Source organism: Fundulus heteroclitus, chromosome 20 (assembly GCF_011125445.2).
Source record: "Fundulus heteroclitus isolate FHET01 chromosome 20, MU-UCD_Fhet_4.1, whole genome shotgun sequence".
NCBI lineage: Eukaryota > Metazoa > Chordata > Actinopteri > Cyprinodontiformes > Fundulidae > Fundulus > Fundulus heteroclitus.
Window position 1 is genome coordinate 14,291,745 of NC_046380.1, and position 27,627 is coordinate 14,319,371.

Sequence of the window (27,627 nt, forward strand, 5' to 3'; positions counted from 1 at the left end):
ATACTTCATCTGGAAGTTGAAAGTAATTCAAGAGAGATTAATACTTATTCAGTTCAGCAACACGTAATGCATCTAAATGGATTAGAATGTCACAAATTGTATTTTACTAAGTTACAAGGTAAAACCTATATAATTACATACTGGGTGAAATGTTTTTTGTTTTTAGTATTTTCTAAATTTTGACCGTCTTGCAGCTAATCAAATCCCAAAATTTCTCAAAATTAGAATGCCTTTTAAAACCAGTTATGAGGTGCAGAGGTCTCCTGGACAGTTACAGAAATTGTTTGACTGTATTGATCGCTTCAAAAGCTTTAAAGACACAATCTAAAGAAATTTCAGTAATTTTTTATTTTTTTTATTTATCATTGCTTACGTCAGTTTCAAGTTATTTCAGTGACCAGTGTGGGATTTTCTTTGATTAACAGAGGGGTGCCAGCAATTTTATCCACGCTTGTAAACCTAGTTGAATTTAATGTCAGAGTAATGTAGTCTAACATTTAAACAGCAGTGAATCAAATGTGGAAAAAGTTGCAGCTTTTAATAATTCTTGCATTAATTAGTTATAAGGAAAAAACAGTGCATAAAGCTCTGAAATGTGGACCTACACGTTTGATTCTAGTGAAGCGTTCATTCTGGACCACGTTTCCCGCGTATTGAGGACTCCATTGGACGTCATGACGTCACGCTCCAGACGTTCAGAATGCCGCATCAGCCAATAACAACCGAACGGAAGGCATCCCTGTAGCCTATCAGAAGCATCGATTCATTTAAAGGTTTTGAACAGGGAAATTTGAAATCAAACAGGCTGCGTTTAAACGAAGTGTTATCCTTCAGCGAGAACTTGCACTCCGTGTCTTGTTGACTTTGTTTTTTTGTGTTGGTTTATTTTCCGCTATTTAAAGCACATCAACTACAAAGGTGTTGACTGTGTTTTGTTGGTAAAGCGTATCGCACTTTAGCGTTCCCCGGCGTGTTACTTGTAGTATTTGTAGCTCAAACAGAGGCTACCGTTAGCTGGTCGATGTAGCTGCTAAATAGCCTGGGTAGGATTGCCTGCTTTAGAGCTGCTTTTATTCTTGGTAACTGAGTCCTGTTGCTTTTGGAGCCTGTGCAATAACACATTTAGGTAAGGAATGTTAGCTCATTATTAACAATTTAACGAGAATCATAGCGGCTATCGCTTTTACAGCGTTAGCCGCTAAGCTAACCAGTCGTTGATAAGCAAGATGTCATCTTCTGTATATACTTTAGCTGTCCACTTTTTAAAGAAAATTAAGTGTTATCAATAAAAGCGTTTTAATGGAGTTCCTATTGATTAGCCAATCAACCTTTTTTCTTAACAGGATATGGCCTCTTCAGCGTCGCTCAGAGTGGGAAAGGCCACAAAACCCCAAAGGCCAGAAATGATGGTAATGCAGTTTACCGATGACATTCAAGCAGATAAATATGACATGTCTTTTAGCTGATTATTTGGATTCATGTAAATGTGTTGAATCTCCAGATAGAAACGATGCAGAATCATTTTCCAGGTTCTTGCAGTTGTATAAATGCTGTTTTATTTCCCAAATATGCATGAGGCTATTATAAATTGTGAAATTTTTTTTTTGCATTTTCTTCTTTATGTAAAAGAAACATTAGTATTTCAGAGAAATAAAAAAGGGCTATTTGTTTTCAATTAAATTTAAATCATGTTGGTTTTCGTTTGCAACACCAAAACGTACGTTCTTGTCTCGTTCCTAGATTTTATTTAATAACTTGTAGAACTTTATTTAAAAAAAATTTTAAGATTTTTTTTTTTTTTGAAAAGGACATCTTGTCACTGCCCACTAACCCCTGGGTTTTTAAAACAAAAAATCAAGGTTTCTTGGGTTACAAACTGCCATTTAAAACATCTATTTATAATTTGAAGTTATCTTGTGCAATTTTGTAAGGACCTTGTATTAAAATCATAATCCACCTGCAGAAACGTATCTGTGCTGCTTCACGGTTTGTGGAACACTCCGGTGATTAAAAACCACATAGGACATTTTTTTGATTTCAAACAAAAGCAAGAGTTCTAATGAAAATCAGCAAGAGGGATCATATTTCTCCAATTTTAGCTTCCCTTCATTGGCTTCCTGTTAAATCAAGAATAGAATTTAAAATTATCCTTCTCACTTATAAAGCCCTTAATAATCAAGCTCCATCATATATCAGAGCTCTGATTACCCCGTATGTTCCTAACAGAGCACTTCGCTCTCAGACTGCAGGTCTGCTGGTGGTTCCTAGAGTCTCTAAAAGTAGAATGGGAGGCAGATCCTTTAGCTATCAGGCTCCTCTCCTGTGGAACCAACTCCCAGTTTTGGTCCGTGAGGCAGACACCTTGTCAACTTTTAACAATAGACTTAAAACTTTCCTTCTTAACAAAGCTTATAGTTAGAGTGGCTCATGTTACCCTGAGCTACCTCTATAGTTAAGCTGCTTTAGGCTGCTGGAGGACATCAGGGACTATTTCTCTCACTGCTGAGTTCTCCTGCTGTTCTCCAATTTGCATTGCTTGTTATTTCATCTTTTACCTTTTTGTTCTGTAATTTTTTTTTCTTCATAGTAGGTTCACCTGGTCTGGCGTTCTGTTAGCTGTGACATCATCCAGGGAAGACAGATCATCCACTATTACCATATAATGTAGAAAAGATTCCTAGATCAATGTGTGCTTCTGTGCTTTTTTGTCTCTCTTATTGTGTCTCTGCTCAGTCTTCTCTAACCTCCAGTCGGTCGAGGCAGATGACCGTTCATACTGAGCCTGGTTCTGGTTCTGCTGGAGGTTTTCCTTCCCTGTTAAAGGGGAGTTTTTCTTTCCACTGTCGCTTCATGCTTGCTCAGTATGAGGGATTGCTGCAAAGCCATGGACAATGCAGACGACTCTCCCTGTGGCTCTACGCTTCTTCAGGAGGAGTGAATGCTGCTTGTTAAGACTTTGATGCAACCTACTGCGTTTCCTTGGATACAAAACTTTTTGACCAATCTGTATGATTTGATTGAATTTGTAAAGTGCCTTGAGATGACATGTTTCATGAAAAAAAGCTATATAAATAAAAATGAATTGAATTGAAAACGACCAAAATGTCACAAATGATAAAAAAAAATCTACTCATTCGAGTCTGGAAAACTAGACTTTTAGAAGACTTTTAGGATATGCTGGCGAATATCCTCAGTCATCCAGGTAACAATCAATCCAAAAAAAAAGGTTTAAAAAAATAAATAAATCGCTGGGCTTCTATTTTGAAGCTACAGATGTTTCGCTTCCCATCCAGAAAGCTTTCTCAACTGAAAATGTCTGGAGTAGTGTAGACTTCCAAGCCTCAGTCTAGGCCTCGTTAGAGCTTAGATTTGCTCCATGCGATGATGAACCTAACGGCTCTTCATGGTGAGCAGCTCAGTGCATCTAGCTCGGTGTCACATATACAACGATTTGATGACAAGATTTCTTACCGCCCAGAAGTTTATAGTGTGAAACCGTGTACAGGATGCACAGTGCTTTTCAGATCGGAGCCACAGACCCATATCCTTCTGCCAGTCTCCAGATGATCCCACTTTTTGATACACCTAGCTGCTTGGAGTAGCTCAGTATATCAAGCTTGGTGTCACATATAAAACAGTTTGATGTAAAGACTTCTTGCCACAGAAAAGTCGTAAAAATGTAGCTGTGCACGTACCTGTACGCGCAGACCTCCACAGAGTGAACTACGTCTGAGTATGTGGGGGCCATTTAGCGGAGCGGCTAAGTTGCTAACCAAAGTCGTACTTACACATTTTAACAGATTTTTGAGTGCATTGTACCACTAAAATCGGTCAGTAAGCACAACTTTAATCATATATAAAGCCCACCATCAATTTTTGAGGAGATATTAAGTGTGCCTTATAGTCTGAAAAGTATTGTACCTCTAGAGAGAGCTAAATTCAACAATTTAAAAACATTTTCCATGTAAACAAAGAGAGCTCCTCACATCTTAAGCCTCCTTCTCCAGTAAAGCTTTGAAGTTGCTATAAATACAACTAACAGTTTTTTTTCTCTCATTGCAGTCAAATGGTGATGGTCCGAAGCGGGTTCCCGTGTCTCACCAGTCTCAGGTCGTTCCGAAGGCTGTGGTCACGCCGACTCAGCAGCAGCGGGTTCTGGGCGCGTTGAACGGTCCGCAGCGTATCCAGCGGCCCGTTAGTCAGCAGAAACCCGTAGCTCACCTCTCCGTAGTTGCCAAGCAGACTCCTGCTGGTGACCAGAATGTAAACCCAGCTACTGTGAAAGTAACCGCTGCACCACAGCATAACCAGCCAAAGATGCACATGCCCGGTGGAAACCCGGATTCGGCTAAGCCTCCGTCGGAACCGGCCAAGCAGGAGAAGCTGCAAAGTGAGTGCATCACTGAGCTAGGCTAGAAAATCTTCAGTGTTTGGAATATTAAAATCTGAATATTAAAATGGCTGTTTGGTGTTTTAGACAATCCTGCCAAGAACAGACAGGGGTCATCCTCTAAGTATGCATAATCTAAATACTCTTCATGCATTACGCAATCTTCAAGGTTAAAATAAGACTAGAATTATATCACTGTTTTTCACATAGGACACCATGGAGCTTGGAAAATTTTGACATTGGCCGTCCTTTAGGAAAGGGCAAGTTTGGCAATGTCTACCTGGCAAGAGAGCGACAAACCAAGTTCATCTTGGCCCTGAAGGTGCTCTTCAAGAAGCAGCTGGAGAAGGCGGGGGTGGAGCACCAGCTGAGGAGAGAGGTGGAGATCCAGTCTCATCTAAGGTAAGCTGCTTTAAAATTGAACTAAACAAGGGTAATCAAAAATTAAAATGGTTAAAACCCTAATGAAGCTGTGAGTTCTATAAAATTCACTCGCCTGAGTAGGGCGGAGCAATTTATAAATCTTAAAAATATTGATTTTTAACTGAGACTATATTGTTTATATCAAGATGATTTATGTTGCGTTAGAGTTATACTCTTATGTACAACAGGAAGTTATTTTTCAGCCGTTTCTCATATTTATCTACAGTTGTAGACATTTATCCCAAATGTGACCGTGAGACATTTGGGATAAAGCTTTTATTCAGAGATGCCTTTTTATTGTTTATGAAAAGATAAACAAATCAAGATTAATATTATCAAGATTATTGTTGGTTAAATTATGTTGTTCTTGTTTAACCATACTCAATTAAAGCGTTAATTGGCTATAATGAACATTTGCAGTTAATGATGGGATGGTGGGAGGTATTGAAATAATTGGTTCATTCATATTTTTGCCAGAATTTGGCTTCACCCAACATTAACAACATTAAATTAGCATAACTGAGTGGAACAGTAACATTCCTGACAGCGTGTCTACAGCTTCCTCTGAAAGATTTTCTGCGCCTCCTAAAAAGCTGCCGTTGGAATAAAAACGAAGAGCAGCACAAATAAACTTTTCAGAAATGAGAGCGTCTCCTTGTATTAAAAGAGCAATGTGCTGACTGAGAATATTAAGATAAATTATTCACAGTGACATAAAACTGTAACGATTCAAAAGACATTAATCCAGAGATGATTAGACATTTAATTGTAGTCTGATCAGTCTGACAATTTGCCTTTCACTCTGCTGCTTGTACACCTGACTTTTCCAACTGAGGGACAATAAAGGAGATTTCTATCGTATTCTGTAAAAAAACAACAACCTTAAAACTGCATTTGTTTTTATCGAGTCTGTATAGTTTTCTCATTTTGACGCATGGTATTGCACATATTTCTTTTCTGCAGACACCCTAACATCCTGCGCCTCTACGGCTATTTCCACGATGCTTCTCGTGTGTATCTGATCCTGGAGTACGCTCCCAGAGGAGAGCTGTACAGCGAGTTGCAGCGCTGCGGCAGATTTCCTGAGGACAGAAGTGCGACGGTAAGCATCCCAAATACCAGCTAGTCACTGTTTACAAAGATTCACATGTGGTTGAATTAAAGTTTGCAGACATGTAACAGTTTGTTGCTTCTGTTTTTGTTTTTTAGTACGTCATGGAGCTGGCAGATGCTCTCCATTACTGTCATACTAAGAATGTGATCCACAGAGACATCAAACCAGAGAACCTGTTGCTGGGTGGTAACGGGGAGCTGAAGATTGCTGATTTTGGTTGGTCTGTTCACACGCCTTCTTCCAGGTACATGCATGTTCCCCACACTGTTTCTTAACCTAATCTGTAGTTATTCTTTTGTTTATATTTCTTTATTTTAAATGCAATTTACTTTACAAAATATGAATTATAATTTTGTGAGTCCCTCTCTCCATGCAGGAGGTCCACTCTGTGTGGAACGCTGGACTACCTTCCTCCAGAGATGATCGAGGGCAAAACTCACGACGAGAAGGTGGACCTGTGGAGTCTGGGTGTCCTCTGCTATGAGTTTCTTATTGGAAAACCTCCGTTTGAAGCGAAGACTCACGACGAAACCTATCGCAGGATTTCTAGGGTAAGAGTTTGGATAAAATAACTTGTTTATAAAGCAGAGTTCAAATTTGTGAGCTGTAAACTGTTTTAAAGTTTTTGTTCAGGTGAAAAGATCCATTTCTATGATGTAGTCCAGCAGAAAGCGAGTTTCTTTTTTTAACAAGACTGTATTTTATTATTTATAGAGATGTTCGTTTCTCAATTCAAACTTAATATTTAGTACATTAACTCACAAACATCAATTTCCAGTACAACCAAACAAAACAGTTGAACAAGAACATCTGAACATCTCTGTGAGATGAAATCCCAGTCATTTTTTTTTTCTCTACTGTTCACGCACACATAAATAACTTAAATTTACAAGCCGTAATGTCAGCTCTAAGTTCAAGGACTCCAAACGAGTACTGTTTTTCTTCACTTAAATCACTCGGGATTTACTTAATCACTCCCACGACAAAGACAAGGGGGTTAAAATATTTGAAATTTCCTCTCTGATTCCTTCCCAGAAGCTTTTATTTTTTGGGCAATCCCAAAAGGCATGAGTGTGATCTCCAATTAGTCCACATTGTTTCCAGAGCAAATGTGTTTTTAACCTTTCATCTTTTGAATGAATGGAGTTCTGAAATACCTAATAATTACCTTCCTATAAAATTCTTCCCACGTTGGGTTGTTAGTTTATGTCCATTCTTAGTCACAGCATTCATTTCTAGTTCCCACCTTTACTTTATGTCTGGAGGCCCCCCGACATACATGACTGTAAACATTTATGTAGATTTGACACTGTTTTTTCAAATTTTTTCTCATTAGTAATCTTTTATAGATAACATATCTAAATCAATAGATAGAAGAGTCCACTCTGTACGGGACATCAGGTAACTTGTCAACTGCAAAAATCTGTAATAGTTTGCTGAAATCCACCCGGATTTCTCTTGAATCAGACCAAATGATTTCAGAATCTCCCCTTCAAACACGTCATCAATAAAAATTAAAGTCTTATATTGCCAGACTTGAATCATGCTACCTAGGTGAAAAATCTATTATATCCAAAGCTTTTGTGGCCATGGATATAGATTGAGGAGCTTTGATACTTTTTCTAACCATGCCTATAATCTTTTGCGTACATTTCATCCACGTATTTGTTCTAAATTTCCTCTGAACAAAAAGCAAGTTGCAATAAGTTACTCTTTCATGCCGTGTGCCTCCGTCTTCACTCTCTCCTCCATAGCGTTCAGTTTCTCCTCCTATGTGTCGATTCTTCATTTTATTTCTCCAGATGAAGCCTCCGTCCGTGTTGGAGACTCCAAGATGTCTCGTTGTGCGTTTTCAGACTCTCCTTGAAATTTCTGGATCTGTTAGCATTAGCATTTCTGTTAGCGTTAGCATTTCACTCCAAGTGCCGTTCTAAGCTAAGCTAGCATCTAGCCTTTGCGTCATCTTCGTATCATCGCCTATCCCCGCTTCCTGTTCTTTTCTGGTTGTCTTTCATAAAGATGTCGTTATGATCGTGTCTTCTAGATAAATAGATGGATTTATATTTTTGCAACAGGCAGTTTAAGATATACTGTGGTCAGAGCGCAGTCTGCAAGCGTCTCTACTCGGGCATACCAGAAGAGGAAGTCCAGAAAGCAAGTTTAAATTTTGAAAATGAGTTTGACCTTTGCATCCCTTATTTTCTCATATGTACTTGAAGTCTGGAAGGGTAAGAAATTTGATTAGTCAATTTCCTACATTTGGACAGAATGATGAGTATGGAACACTTTTTACTTTCCAGATTTTCCTGTTTGCACAACTTGTATGAAAATAATCAGAATCATATTTTCCCCAGACATCTTTATTATACAGATGTTAAAAAAAAAACTGAAAGCAAATCATGTATCTTTGATTTGTCACATTTGCACCTTTAAAATTTTGCAACTTCACAGCTTCTTTGACCAATAAACTCTTGATGGTTTTAAACTGAATATGGTTCTCAAAGGTTCTGCTTTAAGTTTTACAAATAAAGAAAAGGTACCTCAGAAAACAAACCTTTCTTTCATAATGCTTTATTTTGGGAAGATCCATTGTGTGTTTTAGTCATGTTGCGCATATTGAAATGGAGCTGATCAAAGTTTTTTTTTCTTTTTATTAACGTGGCCAAAAGACGTCTCTGAAAAAGCCCAAAAGAAACTTTAACACGGCTTATTTTCATGATTCTTTTGAAAGTTAAGGAGAATATTCTGCACTTTTGAGTGCAGAATGTTATAAAAATGCTGGAATAATTAAAACTGAGTCTGGGCAAGTTTGGAGTTTCAAAGTGTGCAAGATTTGTCTGAACTTTGCTTAAGCTCAAACCACATATTTGGCAACTGCTTCAACATATTCTGTCCATCTGAAAACCAGACAAAATCCATCAGGAGCAAATTTATTTTTCCAACGCTGAACATTTTACGCAGTATAAAACAGGTTGACCCATTGAAGATGGATGTTCCTAACTTGGCTCGATGCCTGTTTGTTTCTTAAGTTTAGCATTGAAACTCTTGTTGGTTTGAACTGGATCCTGATCTTCATGTTTTTTATCAATTTGTTACATCTACAGCTAGGAAATGTTCTGTCGTATCAGATCTAATGGTATCTGCTGAACATCGTGGCCTCTAACGTGAGTTTTCTTTCATTGACAGGTGGAGTACAGTTACCCTCCAGAGGTTGACATCAGTGCTGGAGCTAAAGACTTGGTGGCCAAGCTGCTGAAGCACAACCCCATGCACAGACTGCCCATTCAGGGAGTCCTATCTCACCCCTGGGTGCTTGAAAAATCATCCAAGAAGCAAACAACGCTGAGCAGGGAAGAGTCCAGACAGTGATGCACCCCCAACAGCTGGCTAGGTCCACTCAGAACCTCAACATGCAGCTGATCTTTCACAATCTGCTACTACTGCCTTGACGTTGAAACAGTCATATCAAGTACCCCCCACCACCCGTTTTCCTGTCTGCATATACTTGAGCCCTAACATGTTATCGTCTCGTCTCAGATTTCTTCTTAAATGTGTTGTTTCGTCTGTAAATATTTCAGTTTTTCTGTAATTATGGGAATTTTATTAAGATTTTGTTAAATGCCTCAACGTGAAATGTGGAAATTAGGAGGAAACCAGGGAGTTCTTCGATGATAAAGTTAATTGACTGTTTTATCCAGAAGTGCCCAGGAGAGGGCGCTAAAGAAACACAAAAAAACTGAAGCCCGTCTGAGGTTTTAGTGGCTTTAAGTTTCTATTCTGTGGAAATATTAGACCGTAAATGACTGATTGTCTACGTGAGTTAGTATATGTGGTTTATTTTTAAAGATAAAATCCACAGATGCATTTTTTTGTCTTTTTTAACAAATAAAAGCAAACTTGGTTAATGAGATGGGCTTTGTTATAGGGCTTTACCAAAATATTTAAAAATCCTTAACAATTGCATTGAAGGAAAAAGCTGCTGAAACGGCCTTGTGTGTATTTTAGTCTCCCTCAGAAAGGGACTCACAAATCGAGCCTGAAGGCGTCACTCATTGGTGGATGAGCGAATCTGAAGCCTTTTTAAGTTTCATCATTATTTGTTCCAGCCAGTTGGCCTCCAGCGACTAAGGTTGGACAGGGTAATTTCAATTTTATTTATATAACAGCAATTCACAACACGTCATCTCAAGGCACTTTAAAAAGTCAGTACAGTCCAGCTGGAGTGAGGCTGCAGCCATATCATTGGTCCTGAGATCTTAAATTGTCACTGAATTTTTTTATTTTTTTTTTCAATCTGTTTTCTGCAGATTCCTTGTTCATAGGAGTGCTTTATTCAGCTTTTATGAAATTCAGGATTTGTCCGTACAGTGGCACCGTGAGCTGTCTGAACTAATACTGCTTCAGTTAGACTGTGATGGTCCGTTTTTGATGGAAGTATTGTATTATGGTTTTATAACAACCATGAAAAGATTTATGTTGGATCCTCGTCACAAATTTTCTCTAAGGTGTTTTTACTCTGTCCAGATTTTCCTAAAATCCATGTGACATACTCAAACATTTTCCTGCAAGCAAAAAAAAAAAAACCCTACCATTTTAGAGGAAGATTTTGATTAAATAAAATCATAAAGAGGGGGTAATATCCAGATGTACTGTTAAAAATCATTTGCTTTTCTGTTACTGTTCACAGAATATTTTCCCAGAAGTCTTTGGGAACATCCAGATATTCCTAAAGAAGTCATTATATTGTTTTTGGTCAGTGGCTTTGGCTTTAAGACTCTCCCTTGCAGGCCATTTTTGCCCAGGCTCTCCTTACTACTAAATATTGAAATCTGACCGTAAGTGAGGTCTGCAGCGCTTTAGATGTTCAGGGCTGTTTTGTGACTTCCTTGTTGGACCGTGGAAGTTGTCTAATTTTGTTGACCTGCCTCTCATGCGAAAGGTCGCCACTGCTAAACGTTTTCTCCAGGCGTAGATTGTGGCTCTCACTTTGATTCGCTGGAGTCCCAAATCTTACAAATGGCATTTATAATCCTTTCCAGACTGATGGTTGCTGATTTACTTGTTTTTCTGTTTTTGAATTTAAGATGTTGCTGTTTTTTTTAATAATCAAATGACAAGAAGGAGACAGATCAATGCTTCAGATAAACTTTAGTGGAATAAATGTTAACGAATCTCACACAGTGCTAAAGCTGTATAACAAAACATAAGTCCAAGAGATGTCTAGAAAAAAAAATAACCCCCCTTCCCCCCATACGAATAGTCAAATAGTCCTCTTTTTAACCAGACGTTAACTAAATCTCTAAAATAATGATCATCAAATATGTAAAACATCCTTTTAAAACCCAAAAGAAATTCTCAGCATTGGTTTTTAAAATCTTTCGGTGATCAGAGGGGTTCTGTTTAAATAATGTATCTGCAGGTCAGCTAATTATAGTAATCGCAGTTAATTCATAGTTTAACAAGGGGGCAATTTACTTTTTCTCTGGATAAGCAGGTTGGCTTGATAGTTTTTCCTCTAAAATGAAATATATTATAAGTATATCTATCTATCTATCTATCTATCTATCTATCTATCTATCTATCTATATATATATAGATATAGATATAGATATAGATAGATATAGATAGATATAGATATAGATAGATAGATATAGATATATCTACATAGATATAGATAGATATATAGATATATCTAGATAGATATAGATAGATATATAGATATATCTAGATAGATATAGATAGATATATAGATATATATATATATATATCTATATCCGAAAATACAATTTGTTCACTTCAGTGCGTTTCCGTCAAATTTGTCATTACAAACCATAACTACTGTCTCGTTTGTTGCATTTAATGCTTCAGTCCGCTAGGTGGCGTCCTAAGACGATATGTAATGGAAAAGTCAGGGAGAATATTATGAAAAGACAATATGCTATGAATCTGTTTTTGATGGCATGTCTGTCATCTGGGCGTGCAGACTATTTATTAAGGTCGATATATGATAAAATAATTGGTCTTACAGTTCACACATAAAGAAAATGAGCCTTGCACTCGATATGCGTATTTTTGTTCAAATTATTTCCTTTGAAGTGACTTCACATTTGGGATTCTTAACCATTTATTAAGAGAAGGGGCCTGTTGGACCCCTTTAAACACACAAGCACATTTTCTTTCTGTCTTTTTTTTTTAATGGATGTCTTTTGCGCGTGAACGGGGTCTTGAATCTGCAAGATGGAGCCCAACTGTTCGTTAAATCCGTTTGCAGTCGCTGTGATTTCCTCACGTCTGCAAGAGAAGCCGACCGGAAACAAATGAGCGGCTCGTCCAGATGTTGCCCGCATGCTCAGGAGGGAATCAGCAGAGTGGATGAACAGGGGGGCCTGATGCCCGCCTGCAGCGCAAAATCTGGCCAAGCGCAAAGATGCATGCTCTCAAGTTCTCCAAAGATACAAGCGAAAGCAGGCGGATTTACAGCTGGAGCCAAACTGAACGGAGAAACTCGATTTCTTTAAACGGAATTATGAAATATGACTCCTACCATCACCATCATTTTCGGTATTTTATTATAGAGAAAAAAAAATACATGTTCTGACCGTTTTTGTTTTACATAAAACCACACACATTTTTTTTACAATATAATTTCACTTATTTCTTTATTCTTTAATATTAATTTCACGATATATGATAACCACTTTTGAGATATACATTCCATCTTTTTGAAACCACAATAACACACTACACATACGTTTTTTTTAAATAACATTTCCACAGGACCCATTGGATTGCACAGAATGAAAAATGTCTGTATGCACATTTTCCTCTTTGATAATCTCACTTATTTAATTATGATTTTCTTTTTTTTTTCTTTTCTCAGTTTAGACATCGAAATTTTCAAGACTGGAGCGTGTCAAATTAATTTTCATAAACAGGCCATGTGTGGATCTGGAGATCTAAATGCGTTATTTTTAAATTCGGTGTGCGGTTTCATTCCCATGTTGAGAGAAAACGAGGCCGTGATGGAGGGGGGTTTGGAGGGGGATTTTGTTAATGCGCATTGATAAGCTCAGAAACGTAAATGAGGAGTCTAATGGAGGGAGAAAGGCCTGCCAAAGCATCAACACGTTCACGTAAATGAACCAGGACATTTGACTTTTCTTCTTATATGTCTACGTTGTCCACTCCTCATTTTTCGCCGCCTGTATCATACATTCAATGCATAGTTTGTACAGCTGCTGTCTTCTGTTTCCACACTGCCCGCTTTTATTATACGTAATATCCAAAAAAAAAAAGAAATAAAAAAAGACATTTGTTCGTCTTGACGCAGCTTAAAAATTCAGATTATTGCATTTTTTTTATTATTATTCTGCCTCGTTTTTCTTCGGGCTTTTTCGGGCTTTAACACCACATTCAGCCCATGCAGCCAAGTTGCAATTTAAAATACTACTAATTATTATTTTTTTAAAATATCTATTCTCTCCAAACTCGACCATTACACAAAGCGAGGTCTCATGTGGTGAAGCGCCACAAGAGCGACGAAAAAAAAAGGCAGGCTGCCCACTTTTTGCAACTTTGCTTAAGGTCAATGTTGTAAACGTTCACTCCACTGGAAAATGTGTCTGTGTTACTGTTGTTCGCTTATATGTGTACAACACGTGTCGTCTGGGCGGACGCGTTAGACTCTTTTCGTTGCTGTCAGATGTACTGGTGCGCTAAAAAGATGAGAGTTGGTGCGCAAATGTGCGTGTTGCTTTGCGCGCGCTTTCACGCATGAACTCAAGCAGAGGGGGAAGGAGCGCGCGTCGCGTAGTGTTTGTGTGTGTGTGTTTTTCATGTTTTCACTAAATGGGGATTTGCAGTTAACGCGTACAGGTGCATCTCTATAAACTGAAGTATAAGCAAAATGTTTATTTTTCTCTCCACCAATTTAATTCCGAAGCGAAACTTAGATATTCTACAGGTTCGTTACGCGCAGCGTGATGTCGCTGTTTCAAGCGTTTATTGCTCTTAATTTTGATGACTGAGGCTTACAGTTATTGAAAATCCTTCAGTTTATGAGAAAATTGGAATATTACAATCGGACCAGATGGGCGGTAAAGGATTTTTAATACAGAATGATTCTCAAACGGGTTCAAGTCAGGAGAGATTGCTGGTCAATCAAGCACGGTGGCGCCATGTTCATTAAACTTGGTATTAGTACATAAGGTAGTGTGGGAAGGGAATAGCAGAGAGAAGCAAGGAAATGCTCTAAATTTCCCTGATAGATGGCCAGTCTGACTTTGGACTTGATCAAACACAGCGGACCGTCGCCAATAGATGGCATGGCCCATTAAATCACCACAGAATGTGATGATTTCACACGGGACCTCAATCAACTTGGATTCAAAGATTGTACACTCAACCTCCAAAGTATTGGGCTGATTTCTAAATGAGACGCTAAATGTAATATTTTTCTGGAATAAGAATATTGGACCGCTAAGTCCAGCTGTTTTTATTCTTGCCTCAGCTAAGATGGTTCTGACATAGTCTGGATTGGATTCTCACTCATCCTGGAGATGACAATTTGAAGTGCTTAAGCAACTGGGTAGGTTCCCTAATTCTTTTATTTTCTTCCATTGTTTCTTCCTTCCTCTCAACTTTCCACGTATTTGCCTATAAACAGCACCATGTGAACAGCCAGCCTATTTGGTAATTACCAGTTCTGACTTACTCCCCTTGTTGAAGGTGTCAGCTCTCCAGTCAGCACTCTTCCCCATGACTTTGTAGGGAATTGTATAGTAATAAAATAGCGTTTCTGTATTAAAAATCTGTTTCTTATTGTCTTTTGTAAGATTAATTAATTATCAAAGAAACTGATTTTTTTTAAATAGCTGTAGGCAACAGTCATCAAAATTATTAGAAACAAACATTTAAAATGTATCACTCTGTATGTAATGGTGATGATATTTTCATTTATTGAGATGCATCTGTGCTTCCAAACATCGCTCGCCTCTATTCTTCTATGTTATATTTGAAAGCCTCTATGAGCCCCTCCATGGAGTGGATGAAACCGGATATGCTGCATATGCCTCCTATTACAAAGATTGAGACGTCAAAGAACACCTGGTGCCACTGCAGCTTTCTCCATAAGAGCTTGAGGTGGAAGATGCTGGGAAGCAGAAAGCAGAGCCCGGCGCCCGTCAGGCTGCCGGTGAGGCCCATGAGCAGGGCAAAGTGCGGCACATAGATCGCCATGAGCAGGGTGAACACCACAAGTACACATCGAAGAGTCAGCCCCCAGGACTTTAGGCGCCCGTCGCCTCCGTAGCAGTCTGGAAAGAAGGCGCGGCCGCCGTCCTGGAAGAAGCTTTTCTCCAACACCTCCACGGCGGCGAAAAAGGGCAGCGGGTAGGACAGCAGAGCTTTGGCCACCAGGAAGAGGTTGACCACGGCTCGGATGGTTGGCGGCAGGTTGTCTGTGATCACCTCCTTTGTTTCGTCGGCCCAGGTCAGATAGGCGACCAAGGCGAACAGGCCCTTGAGGATGCAGGCAGCGATGTGAGTCCATTTCATCATGCAGTGGAACTCGCTGGGCTTCTGCATGTTGCCCTCCAGGGACGGCAGGAAGATCTGCGAGGTGTAGCTGAACACGATAATCCCAATGGAGATGGGGAACTTCTTGACATCAATGTAAAACTTGACTTTGTCCCAGGCCCAGTCCCTCGCCCTGGATAGGCAGTAGGCTATCACCAGGACGTTGATGACGAAGTGTGCCATTGTGCACAGCAAGCTGAACTTGGAGACGGCTTTCAGGTTCTTGAGGAAGGCGCAGGGGAGCAGAGCGGCGGTGGCGATGATGGCCCACGACTTCTGGGAGATGGGTGTGTTGGGGAAGCTGTTGTACATGAGATTCCCGCTGACCACCACATACAGGATGCAAGTCATCACCAGCTCTATGATTTGAGCTACATTCACGACATGGCCGCCCAGCGTGGGGAACCTGGGCGCGCAGCAGGCGTTGGCAATGTCCACATAGGTGTCCCTCACACGGACGAGCTGCCCGTCTTCGTCCTCCTCGTACAGGCAGGCGATGAGGATTTTGCCCGTGTAGCAGCACACAACGGCGGCGAAAATAATGAGAAAGAGTCCGAGGTATCCTCCGTGCAGGATGGCGTAGGGCAAGCCCAGAACAAACATCCCCTGGGAAGAGAAAGCACAAAAACTTAGTTGGTGTGATCAGACGATGCATGGCAAGCCTGCAGGGGCGCATCCAGAAGGTTCTGCAGGGCTGGCCAGATGGAGGCTCATAATAATATTTAGGGTGGTGGCTTCACTAAAACCAAGAGTAATAGGTCATTTGAGGAGTTTTACAGAGGTGCTTTGCAAAGACATAACTTTAACAAAACAAAAAAGGACATAACATTCTGCTGATCCCCAGTTTTTTCTTTTGCCTGATAGTCTATGAGTTATTGTTTTAAATACCTACAAACCAAATGTTGACCATTTGACCATATTAGTGTTTTTTCATATATCCTGGTTTTCACTGAGGGTAGTGCCAGAAGTGATTCACAGGCTATGAAGTGAGACTATGAAGGCCAGGGGAAAAACGACATAATCATAAATTAAATGAATAGATAATTAAAAAAATAAATCCAGAAATAAAATGCAATTTATTAAAATTGGTCTTTTTTTCTCATACATTCCCTCAATGAAAAAATACCATGAATACTACATTGCCTGTAAGGAGTTGCTACAGGCAATCTAGTTGGCCTAGGAGCCCTGAGCTATGGGCTCAGGGCTCCTAGGCCAACATCTAAAAGTATAAATCCTAAAACTCTAGATTTGCAGTTACATTTATCAGAAAGGAACCTATTTAAACACTCATTTATTTAATATACCCCCCACCCCCCATTTTGAATGTTTATCAGTCAATCCTGGAACTGCCCTCATATGATTACAGGATCACATGTATAGGTAAAATATTAGGGAAACTTTAAATCATGGTGCAGGGTGAAATAACATGTTCTAAAGTAGAAAATCTGTTGATTTTTGGTGAAACGAAATACTTGTTTTTAATTAAAAAAAATCACACCTAAATTTCAAGTTCTGCTAAAACAATATACCTAAATACAACTCAATAAGCTCTGTTATGGTGTTTGTTTTTCTTAGTGTTCCACCCCAGGATGATTATACGCCCCCATCTGGCCACCCTGCTCAGGAGTTTGTGGATGTGGCCCTGCTTTACCCTATAACCCTTAAAAAGCTAAATTGAACTTATTACCTGGCAATTTTTATTAGTAAGGTTATTTTAATTGTTCTCCGTTATAGTAAACCATAAAACAATATTAGTGGTGCCGTGTGGGTTGGTGGGCAATGGGCCTAACTGGGCCAAGTAAAAATAAAAAAATAAAAATAAATCTCTTCAGGCCCCACACAATCTTGGGCCGGCCCTGTCTGCTTGCAGCGTATTTTTGTGTTGTTGCACGCGGCGTGACTCCACAGAAGCTGTCATGTTTTTCATGTTGTGGGTTTTCCACATGGCTTTGAGCGCATCCGCCCGCCTCTGATGTCATCACAGGCTGGAGGAGACACACTCTTACGTCAGGCCATGACCACAGCATAAAAAGGAACTGCGGGGATGGAGGAATTTTTGTCGCATAGCCCCCCACACCAGTGCGCACTCAAGAGCCCCTACGCGTAATTTCTGCAGCTTCTCCTGACTTTTTATTTTATTAGAAATTTTTTTAGTGCTTTAAAATTTGATTTTCTTCACAACATCATTCTTTTCTGTAAAGCTTTAAATGTTGTACATGGACCTTATTGTTTCCAAACATAACAACAAAATGGTTTGGCTTTACATAAAAGGAAAGGTCAGAGCCTGTTATTCCCCGTTGGCCTACAGAGTAACGCAGTTATCAGGAACGGGCATCAGTGACACCAGGCATTACTACAGACAAAGAATGTGTGTTGAGTTGAGGGAAAGGCAGGGTTAGAGGTGCTAGGACATCATCTACCTTCCATTTTTTAAAAATGCATGAGCCACTCTGCCCTCTCCTCTAATAATAATAATTAAAACGTTACAGCCCAATTAACATCCCTAATTTGATGACATTATAAATATTTTAAAGACAAATTTAACTACTTAATGCTGATCTTTTTTATTATTATTATTCCCTCACAGGGGTGCGTTAAACTCGCACTTCACAGTCCCCCCACAGGCGGCTGAGCCAATTAGATCCCAGTCTGTACCTGGATTGCGTTCGTGACGTTCCAGCCCGCTTCCCAAGCGGTGATTTTTGGTTTGACTTCGGACAACTCGTTGTTCGAGCCCCCGTCCTTGGAGGCAGAAAGCGGCGGACCGGTCCCGTCTCTCTGGTAGTGGCTGTCCCCCTCCAGCCCGCCACCGTCTCCGCCGCCTTCTCCTCCAACCTCGTCGGAGGACAGGATGTCCATCTGCATGCCCTGACGGTGGTCATAATCCAGGTCGTCGCAGGCGACAAAGCCAAGAGCCTCCTCGTCCGTGGCGGCCTGGAAGCCCATCCTTGCGAACATCCCGCTCACCTTTGCTGTGGATTTGTTGGACACGGCCGTGGCTGCGTTTGACAGTTTATTAGATATCTTGCCTCTGATTAACGTCGCCATTTTTCCTCTGTCGATTCTAAACTGTCCTCTGATTAATTAGTGTTTTCTGTCTTCTTTTGTCCCAGTCAGTAAAAAAACGAGGCTACTGCGTTCTGCCGCTCTTAATTCTCAGCGTGAGATAAAGCCACAGGGAAAAAGCGCAAGTTTCGCTTCAAGACACGACGGCTTTCAGTTGCTATCTCCACTTCTCGTTATGCGTGCGGATGATGCTCTTGATTATCCCCAGGTTCATGTCACCTTCAGACGTCGCCGCTCCGTTTCTGCATCCTGGCGCTGCGCTCTGATGCTTGACGAGTTTGAAGCGCACCTTTTCAGTCTCCGAGGCGCTGTGCGCCAAAGCTTTACGCACGACCAAAAAAGAAAAAGAAGAAAAAAAATGTCGAGCCACAGGTTCCTGAGGGGTCTGTGCTGTGAGTTCTTTCTTTTAGGGCGTAGCTATAAGGTGGCAAACAGCTTTCCCCAGGAGTTCAGGTGCCTTTACTGATGCCAATGCGGTACCGTGGAGCCCGGGGAAGGGGAGGCAGGGACGAGACACGTGTCCTCATCCGCCTGCCAATGCAAAGCACGTCTCCAACCCTCCCAGTGCCCCACCAGGAGAAAACGGGAGAGATTTGCTGCATTTCTAGGGGAGGTGCTTGCTGCACCCCCACCACCACCTTTCTCAACCCAGAATCTATTATACCTCATCCTAACGTCCAATGGCATTCGGAGGGCCTCAAATCTTGCATAACTTTACGGGTATAAAGGGGGGTAGGACTGTGAAGAAACACGACTCTTTGTAGCAGAAAATATTACACTAAAATCTAGAAGGTTTTGATTTTAAAAATTGCAATAGATTACAAAATATTTTCTGAGAAGAGGAAGAAGCATCAATTGGATTATTCTGGACCGGTTCGGATTGGCGTTAGGTTTGTTGACGATCAAGAGGATTTTTCTTTATTTTTGATCAGATTTTGACAAGGAAAAAAAAACCCCGAAATGGCACTAATTTTCATCTTAAATGTTTTTACTGAATGGAAACATTGATCTTGATTACAGGGCGCCTTTTTCATTAGGGTGTCTGTTAGATGTGTTTCCAGCGACGGAGAAAAAAAACCCATCCATAGTAATTAGCTAATAGCCAGTCGGAGTTGGGAAATGTGGAATTTTATTGTGGTTTGAGATTCAGTGATGAATCTGTGTTCTCTCTTTTTTCAAAGAAAGTAATAATCATTGTTTATTTAAGAAAAAGCCGCATTCCAAACAGGCCGATGTGTTTTTCCTTAGGCACCATAAACCAATCAATCAATTAATTGATTGATTATTGAATTTAGGTAACATAGCAGCATATTCTCATCATCCCATTCATTAAAACGTGTATTCATGGAGCCAGCGTGTAACACAGACCCACATTCCTGTAATCATTTTGTAGACGGTGGCTTGTCAGTAGTACTCTGTGTTCTCTGTGTCCTCGGAGTGCCTTCAGGCTGCAGAATCGCAGAGTCTCACCAGGACACCAAGCTGCGGCCTATTGGGCTCGATGCGCCACCACAGCCTGTAGTAACACAAACTAACCTGCGCGGCCAGCTGCTCCGACCTTGTTATTTTTTAGACTTGAGAAAAAAAAAATAATATTTGATATTTAAATCTACGAATCTGGCTCCTGTTGGACAATACAAGCCTGAAGCCTTTTTTTTGCGCTCCTTGTAAAGCCAGTTTAAACTGCTCCCCACTGGGTGAGATCACAGTGTTATCCAGCAACACATCTTTCGATTAATTGTTCTTGAAAATTTAAAACCTCACAAGTAAAATTTTGTATAGCATTTTATGTTTTTTTTTCATCGAAACAAAAAATATCAAACCACGCCTATAACAGACCCCAGCCCATGCTGAGCATTATCAGGCCTGTGCATCACCAGTAAAGCACTATAAATACAGGCCAATAAATCGCTGGCGCTTTGTCCGTCCTGTCCTTTGTGTGTGAACGTGTGTGTGTGTGTTTTTTCAGCTGCGTGGGAACGAAAATGGCTGCTCCTTTGAATGAAAGAGTTAATGACGGAGCTGTTATCAGCGGGCTGCAGACCTGCTCAGATCTGTGCTCTGAGCTGTCTGATGGAGTGCGCTGCAGGATGAAAAGAGCAGCTCTGACACCACCAGCCCGCAGGTCACAGCGGCTGCGCGGCTTCCCAGACCTCCACTTCCACATAATAATAATAATAATAATAATAATAATAATAATAATAATAATAATAATAATAATAATAATAATAATAATAATAATAATAATAATAATAATATATGTTTGTGAAAATAAATTTGCGAATTTGCAACTTGAGATTTCAGATTTTTCTGAGGTGAAACAATTTTTTTAAATATAAATAGCGCATTGTGCAATTGGCATAAAATAGGGAAATAGTCCACAGTCTGCAAACAGTGGGAGAGTGATGTTTCCTTGCAGTTCATCACCCATGCCGAGTGTCACCAAAGGGTCAGGGCACCAAGTTCTGGCAGGATCTGTCCATGTCAATATAGATTTGACCAATCGTCGCTCCTCATCGCTGCTGTCAAGGTGCTTTTGTGTTCGACCCATGTGTCCGATGCCGATGCAAACCTAAATGATCATGCTGTGTACAAAATTTGTGGTCAGATCCATTTCCTCTTGGGTCCGAGAGGCACATTTTCCCCTCTTCTTCATCTACCTCCTCCTCCTCTCAGTATTTCATCTCCCTGACTCTCCCTTCTCGCATTACACACATGAGTGAGCTGGCACAAGGTTCTCTGCTCTCTCTTGTAAAAGCTCTGTCCCCATCCTCCACACGACCTCAGCCCCCCCCCCCCCCCCAACCCTACTCCCAGGGTTAAAAAAAAAAAAAATCCCAATATGAATTTAGATTTGTGGCTGAGTCTCCCCCGATGAGCCTGTGAAAAACAGACCTGAGCAAAAATAAAAGGAAGGCATGTATCATACAGGCCCTTTTTCAGTTGCTCTACAGTTTCCATGGCTTCCCTGACTGATTTAGCTGACCTTCTTTTTCAATCCAGACATTAAAAGAGGCTGCTAAGATATCGTAATAATAAGGCGATCTGTGTGGGTAATGGACGAAGAGACCTTTTATTTGTCCTGCCAATAAAAAGAGTATCTGCGTAAAACGAGATGCATAAACGCAGCAATGTAGTTGGTTTAGATTTTTTTTTGTGGGGGGTGGGGGGGGGGGGGGGTGGACTCCACCACATCATCTGCTATTTAAACCCATGATCACCTGTCTGTCTTTCCATGTGCTGCGCCTATCCATCAGCTCAGCGAGGCAGAAAATAACATCTACGCTCCTGTATGGAGAGGGGGGCGCTGAAAAGGCACTCGGCGCTCTCTGGGGAGCGCAGAGGAGGGAAATTAGCCAACATCAAGCCTAATCAGAGGACCTCAGAGTCCATTAACATTTGCATCACAATCCCAGGTACAGCGAAGTGTCTGCGGCTGGGAGCGGAAGGGGGCTGTTTGAACCGAACTGATTTCAGGGGTTTCAGAAACATTTCAGTGCGGGCAGGTTTTCAGCACCATGGACAGAGTGTTGTGCGTCTGTAAGCCAATTTAGAAAGAAACTTAAGTACGTTTAGAGGTTTATTGTTAAGTTAACTCTGTTCTCCACTCCTCTCCCATCCTCTTCTCTTCTCTTCTTTTCAGGAAATCACATGAGACTCCATAATAGCATAAAAAAACTGCAAATTTGGTAGTTGTCGAGAACACACACGAACATTTCTGGAAGACAAACTGAAAATGCTCTGATTCCAATACACTCATTTGGATTCATTGTTTGAGTAGCAGGATTTCTTTGTCTTCAAGGAACAGAAAAGTGTTCAAAGCAGGATCAAGCATTTGATTGCATATTGACTAAATTGTAAGCTATCGTTGAAACCTTAAAGAACAACAAATCTTAGCTATGCGGGCTCCCTGATACAGCGATGTCTATGGATACATTTGGAAAACCGCACCAGTCTACTGGGGCGGTTTTTGACGCAGACATATTTTTCCTCTCTTCATTTTGCTGCTGCAGCCACAGAGCTATCAGATAATCACAGCCGCCACCCACTTCCACAGAGAGACAGATCCAGGTGGCCCGCAGTGGTAAACCACTAAGAGCCTTTTCATTACGCCTAATGCGCCTGTTTAATGGCTTATTATTGGCTCCCGAGAGGTTTCCTTGGAGAAGGGTTTGAATTAGTCCTGCATGGTGGCTCCTGTCTGCCCGGGAACAATGACAAATAGCAGCAGAAATTCTTCTCATTCATCTATCTATCTATCTATCTATCTATCTATCTATCTATCTATCTATCTATCTATCTATCTATCTATCTATCTATCTATCTATCTATCTATCTATCTATCTATCTATCTATCTATCTATCTATCTATCTATCTATCTATCTATCTATCTATCTATCTATCTATCTATCTATAACTGGAGACATGTACAGTGAGGTGAGTGTATCGTGCCTTTGAAACGCTCCCCAGACGCCGTTTTGCTGTTAACCCACAGTGACTCTGCTCTCTCCATCAACCTTTCATGTACCCCTTCCCGGGTCCACTCTCCTGCTGTGACACATTAACATTGTAATTGCCTTTTTTTGAGCACAATAAACGGAGCCGGTCCGCTGGGACCTGCATGGCCCCGGGAGCTGGCACAAAGCCTTGCCATCGATTTTTCACACTCACCGCTTCTCACTGCTGTCGTCGCCGTTGGAGAAGGGAAAGAAAAATCTGAGCCATCAACAAACACAGACCCGGTCTGAACATGCATGATGTGTTTGTCTTCGGGTTTCTGCTGAACATCTGACGCCTGCCTGCGGGCAAGTCTGATGAATTGTTGCAGAAAACAGAGCTAATTGTTATTTTAAATGCTCAATTCAAAGCTTCAGATGCTCATTAACACACCCCACTATTATCAGACATAATTTAGAAGTCCATGTGAATTACAAAGAAAGATCCATGTTTCCCATATTGATCAGGGCTTTAAGTGATGCTAAATAATCAATATCCATCACATTTAATCTACCCCACTTCAGTAAGAACTCCTTACTGTCCTCACATCCTGAGGTCCACACGGGGTGTACATTTAACTCAGTGCAAGTGTACGTACATGTGTGAGTAGAGAGTGAAGTCAATGAAGGAGCAGACCTTGGAGGCCGCTCTGTTGATGTATAACGGTTTTGTTCTCATTAAAGTTTTATGTCATGAATGCAGAAACATCTTGTCAGCTCTCGCAGGGAATCTCTCGCTGGAATCAGGCTGAAAGGATCACAGTGACACACACGAGCTGGATAATTTTGATTTATGAAGTTGCAACTTCAAGACTTCATCAGTATCATCTTACTCTGGTATATTGACTTAATTTTAATGTCTTCTCGCAACCACAAAACTGTTGTTGCATTTAATTACAGTTTTAAGCTTTAATAACTTGCAAATGTTAGGCAAACATGTCAAGCTGTTCAGAGTGCAGTCTCCTCACACTCTGGACCCCTGTTTTTGTAGGAAAGGTTCTGTAAAAAAAAGATTTTCCAATTGTATGTATATGTATGTATATATATATATATATATATATATATATATATATATATATATATATATATATATATATATATATATATATATATGGGTCTCAGGCTCCCTATATATAGACCTTTAGGCTGTATGATGAATAAAAAAACACTGGAAAATAAAAATGAAAATGACAGAATCCAAATCAATATCTGGTTCAAAAGATTTGAATTTGATCAGCAGACGTGTGCAAAACTCATTTTGTCAGATGCACAGCTCTGTGCACAGTCTTTTGTGGTGGTTTTATGGTGTGTTTTCACCTCTCTCCAGTAGGGCGTGACAGGTGGACATCTGCCACAGGTGTTTCCCTTCCACTTTTAACAAGTGGAGCATTTAAGGAGGCAGGAACCAGATGGAAGACGTCAGAGCAGCTCACCCAGAGCGGTAACCTAACTGTGCCTAGCTCCTGTTGTTCTTTGGTCTCCTGTTTCGTGACTAACCCATGTCCATTTTGTCCCTGAAGATGTTCACTCACTTCTGGATCCAGATCTGGTCCTCATGTCGCCCTGGTCTTCTTGGAAAAGTCCAAGCTTTAGTCCACTGCCATGGCCTCTCCAACTTTCCTGTTTCTCCTGTCATGCTTTGCGCCAGTAACACCAACCCTCCCAGCGCGCCACCGTCTGCCTGTCCACCCTCAGACGTGCTCCATTCTCAGTCGTCCACAACACGCCACCATTCGTCCTATGCCATTTCACTGCTCCCGAGGACTTCATCTACCACTCGATCCATAAGTCAGCCTCTTTATTCCACCTACCTGGCTTGCTGTCGGTGCTCAGACTTGTCTGTTTCTATCTCCACAGTGAGCGACCAGAGCCCTCCCGGTTTCCCAGCCATTATCTTGCACCCTTTTCAATAAACCTTCTTATACAACATCCAAGCCTCCGTGTTTGTGACCCGTTTAGAGTCCACATGAAAAAACTAATTATAGGCCCTTTTCCATTAGACCACAAAAGCCCACCATGTGTTTCCATATGGGGGATTTTACTTTCCCTGGGCTTTACTTTCACAGGAAAAAGGTCCTGGTCTTAGGAAAGGACTCTTAAAGAAGCTTGGGGCTTTGCATAAGGGGCAGGTTGTGTACTGTCATGCTAAACGTTTTGCCACAAGAGGGAGTAAGATGATGATTTACAAACTCATTGGTTTAATACCCTTAATTTATCACAAAAAAGTATTTTTTTGTGAAAAAAAGTAGGCACCCTGTATTTAATAACCTAAATCAGATTGAAATGAGGCTGGCTTGGCTTTTCTTTTGCAGCAGGAGTAAAGAAAGAAGAGCCAACAGTTATCCTATAACTTATAAAAATCATTTTGCTGCCATCAAAAGTCCACGGTATTGCACTGAAAAATCCCCCTGGTCATTCTCACCGTGGCTGAGGCAAAAACCTACTCATAAAACTTAAAATTTGAAATCTGTGAGGCAGACAGATCAGTCTAGTCTCTCATCTGCACTTTTGTCCCTTGCCCCACGCAACCCCACTGCGGTTCCTGCACATTTATTTATTTACCTATAGGAGTAGACAACAATGGAGCCCGGTGGATCCGAGCGGGCAGAATAGGGTAGGGGTGGTGTAAAAGGGGCTAAGGAGATGTAATGTTCTCCATTCTGTTTCTCTGGAGTCTGGGTGAGTGGCAGGATATGGATACAGCTTCTAAGTCTGCCTATATCTAACCTATGCTGTCTTGTTGATTCCTTCTGCTGGACCGGAGTGGTACTGCCATTTTCCTCACAACCTCCCATCATTGGGCTGTTTTACATAAATGGTCTCTAGCAAATGGAACGTGTAAAAATTAAGTCCCAGGCTTTGGTTTACCCCAGGAAATCTCATCTGAGTGATATAATCATATTCTGTTAAAAGAGGTCCTTACTCAAACTGCATTAGTGAAACTAACTGGATAATAGCATAACAGTAAATAACACTGATATATTCTATGTACAAAGCCATGTGTTACCTACTCAAACCTAATAGTTAGAGATACATTTTCTTTTTAATGGCATCTGTACACCCAATTCTGTTTTTTCAGTTCTGTAAGTTGTCCAGACTCTCCACAGTTCTGATGTTTTTCCTTGGACTTTGATTGGGTCTTCTTCCATTTCCAGTCCAGTTTTTAACAGCACTTTTCTCTGTGTTTAAAAGTGGAAAAGCAGAAGACAAAAGAAAGAGTCAGACCAAAAAAGGTCTGTAGGAGATCAACAGTATTTAAAAGTCAGATCCTTCAGAAAAAAAGAAAACTTTAAAGATCCAACACAGAACCAGAGAGAAGCATCACTGTTCAGCTAATTATCATCTTTTTGCCAGGTTCTGAGCTAATAGCCCTTTTGCTAACCTTTTTGGACCCGATAATCTATTTTCCACTTCTAAAACCCTTATCTTTAATGTTTCATATATTTAGCCAAATAAATGTGAACAAATTGTGTGTTTGAATGAGGCTGCTTTAATAAAGTGTATTAGGAATCATTGATTCTGAATCCTGAATTGCTGTCAGTGGACAACATAAGTTTATCCCTTAAGTCGAAGTGGATTTTATTCAATTCAATTCAATTCAATTTTATTTATATAGCGCCAAATCATGAAACATGTCATCTCAAGGCACTTTACAAAGTCAAGTTCAATCATATTATACAGATTGGGTCAGATTATACAGATTGGTCAAAAATTTCCTATATAAGGAAACCAGTTGATTGCATCAAAGTCCCGACAAGCAGCATTCACTCCTGGGGAACCATAGAGCCACAGGAAGAGTCATCTGCATTGTACATGGCTTTGCTGCAATCCCTCATACTGAGCAAGCATGAAGCGACAGTGGGAAGAAAAACCACCCATTAACGGGAAGGAAAAACCTCCGGCAGAACCGGGCTCAGTATGAACGGTCATCTGCCTCGACCGACTGGGGTTACAGAAGACAGAGCAGAGACACAACAAGAGAGACAAAAAAGCACAGAAGCACACATTGATCTAGTAATCTGTTCTACATTAGATGGTAGTAGCGGGTGAGCCGTCTTCTCTGGATGATGTCACAGTTAACAGAACGCCAGACCAGGTGTACCTACTATGAAGAGAAAAGAGAGAGAACAGAAAGTTAAAGCAGAAATGACAACACATAATGCATAATTGAAGAACAGTAGAACTCAATAGAGTGAGAAAATTAGATCCTGATATACTCCAGTAGCCTAAGCCTATAGCGGTAAAACTATAAAGGTAGCTGAGAGTAACATGAGCCACTAGTTATAATTTTTGTCAAAAAGAAAAGTTTTAAGCCTAGTCTTAAAAGTAGACAGGGTGTCTGCCTCACGGACCAAAACTGGGAGTTGGTTCCACAGGAGAGGAGCCTGATAGCTAAAGGATCTGCCTCCCATTCTACTTTTAGAGACTCTAGGAACCACCAGCAGACCTGCAGTCTGAGAGCGAAGTGCTCTGTTAGGAACATACGGGGTAATCAGAGCTCTGATATACGATGGAGCTTGATTATTAAGGGCTTTATACGTTAGAAGAAGAATTTTAAATT

General features: G+C 40.6%; 2 protein-coding genes and 1 long non-coding RNA gene across 3 annotated transcripts; 2 read left to right on the forward strand and 1 right to left on the reverse strand.

Moving 5' to 3' along the window:
• Positions 1–775: 775 nt before the first annotated feature.
• On the forward strand, positions 776–9,838 carry LOC105935979 (serine/threonine-protein kinase Aurora-2). The gene is made up of 9 exons (XM_036152207.1): positions 776–1,126; positions 1,344–1,409; positions 4,063–4,390; positions 4,478–4,514; positions 4,601–4,792; positions 5,777–5,915; positions 6,023–6,171; positions 6,304–6,478; positions 9,114–9,838. The coding sequence occupies exons 2-9, from the start codon at positions 1,347–1,349 to the stop codon at positions 9,294–9,296; spliced, it is 1,266 nt and encodes a 421-aa protein (XP_036008100.1). The 5' UTR covers positions 776–1,126; positions 1,344–1,346; the 3' UTR covers positions 9,297–9,838.
• A 4,365-nt stretch (positions 9,839–14,203) lies between these two features.
• slc32a1 (solute carrier family 32 member 1) lies at positions 14,204–18,914 on the reverse strand. The gene is made up of 2 exons (XM_012876608.3): positions 18,159–18,914; positions 14,204–16,109 (listed from the first exon to the last, which is right to left on the reverse strand). Exons 1-2 carry the CDS (start codon positions 18,549–18,551, stop codon positions 14,922–14,924), a joined length of 1,581 nt encoding a protein of 526 aa, XP_012732062.2. The 5' UTR covers positions 18,552–18,914; the 3' UTR covers positions 14,204–14,921.
• Positions 18,915–22,914: 4,000 nt separating this feature from the next.
• Positions 22,915–25,193, forward strand: LOC118567133. Its single transcript, XR_004933506.1, has 3 exons — positions 22,915–23,903; positions 24,394–24,507; positions 24,587–25,193. It is a non-coding gene; the product is annotated as an uncharacterized LOC118567133 (long non-coding RNA).
• The last annotated feature ends 2,434 nt before the right edge of the window (positions 25,194–27,627 follow it).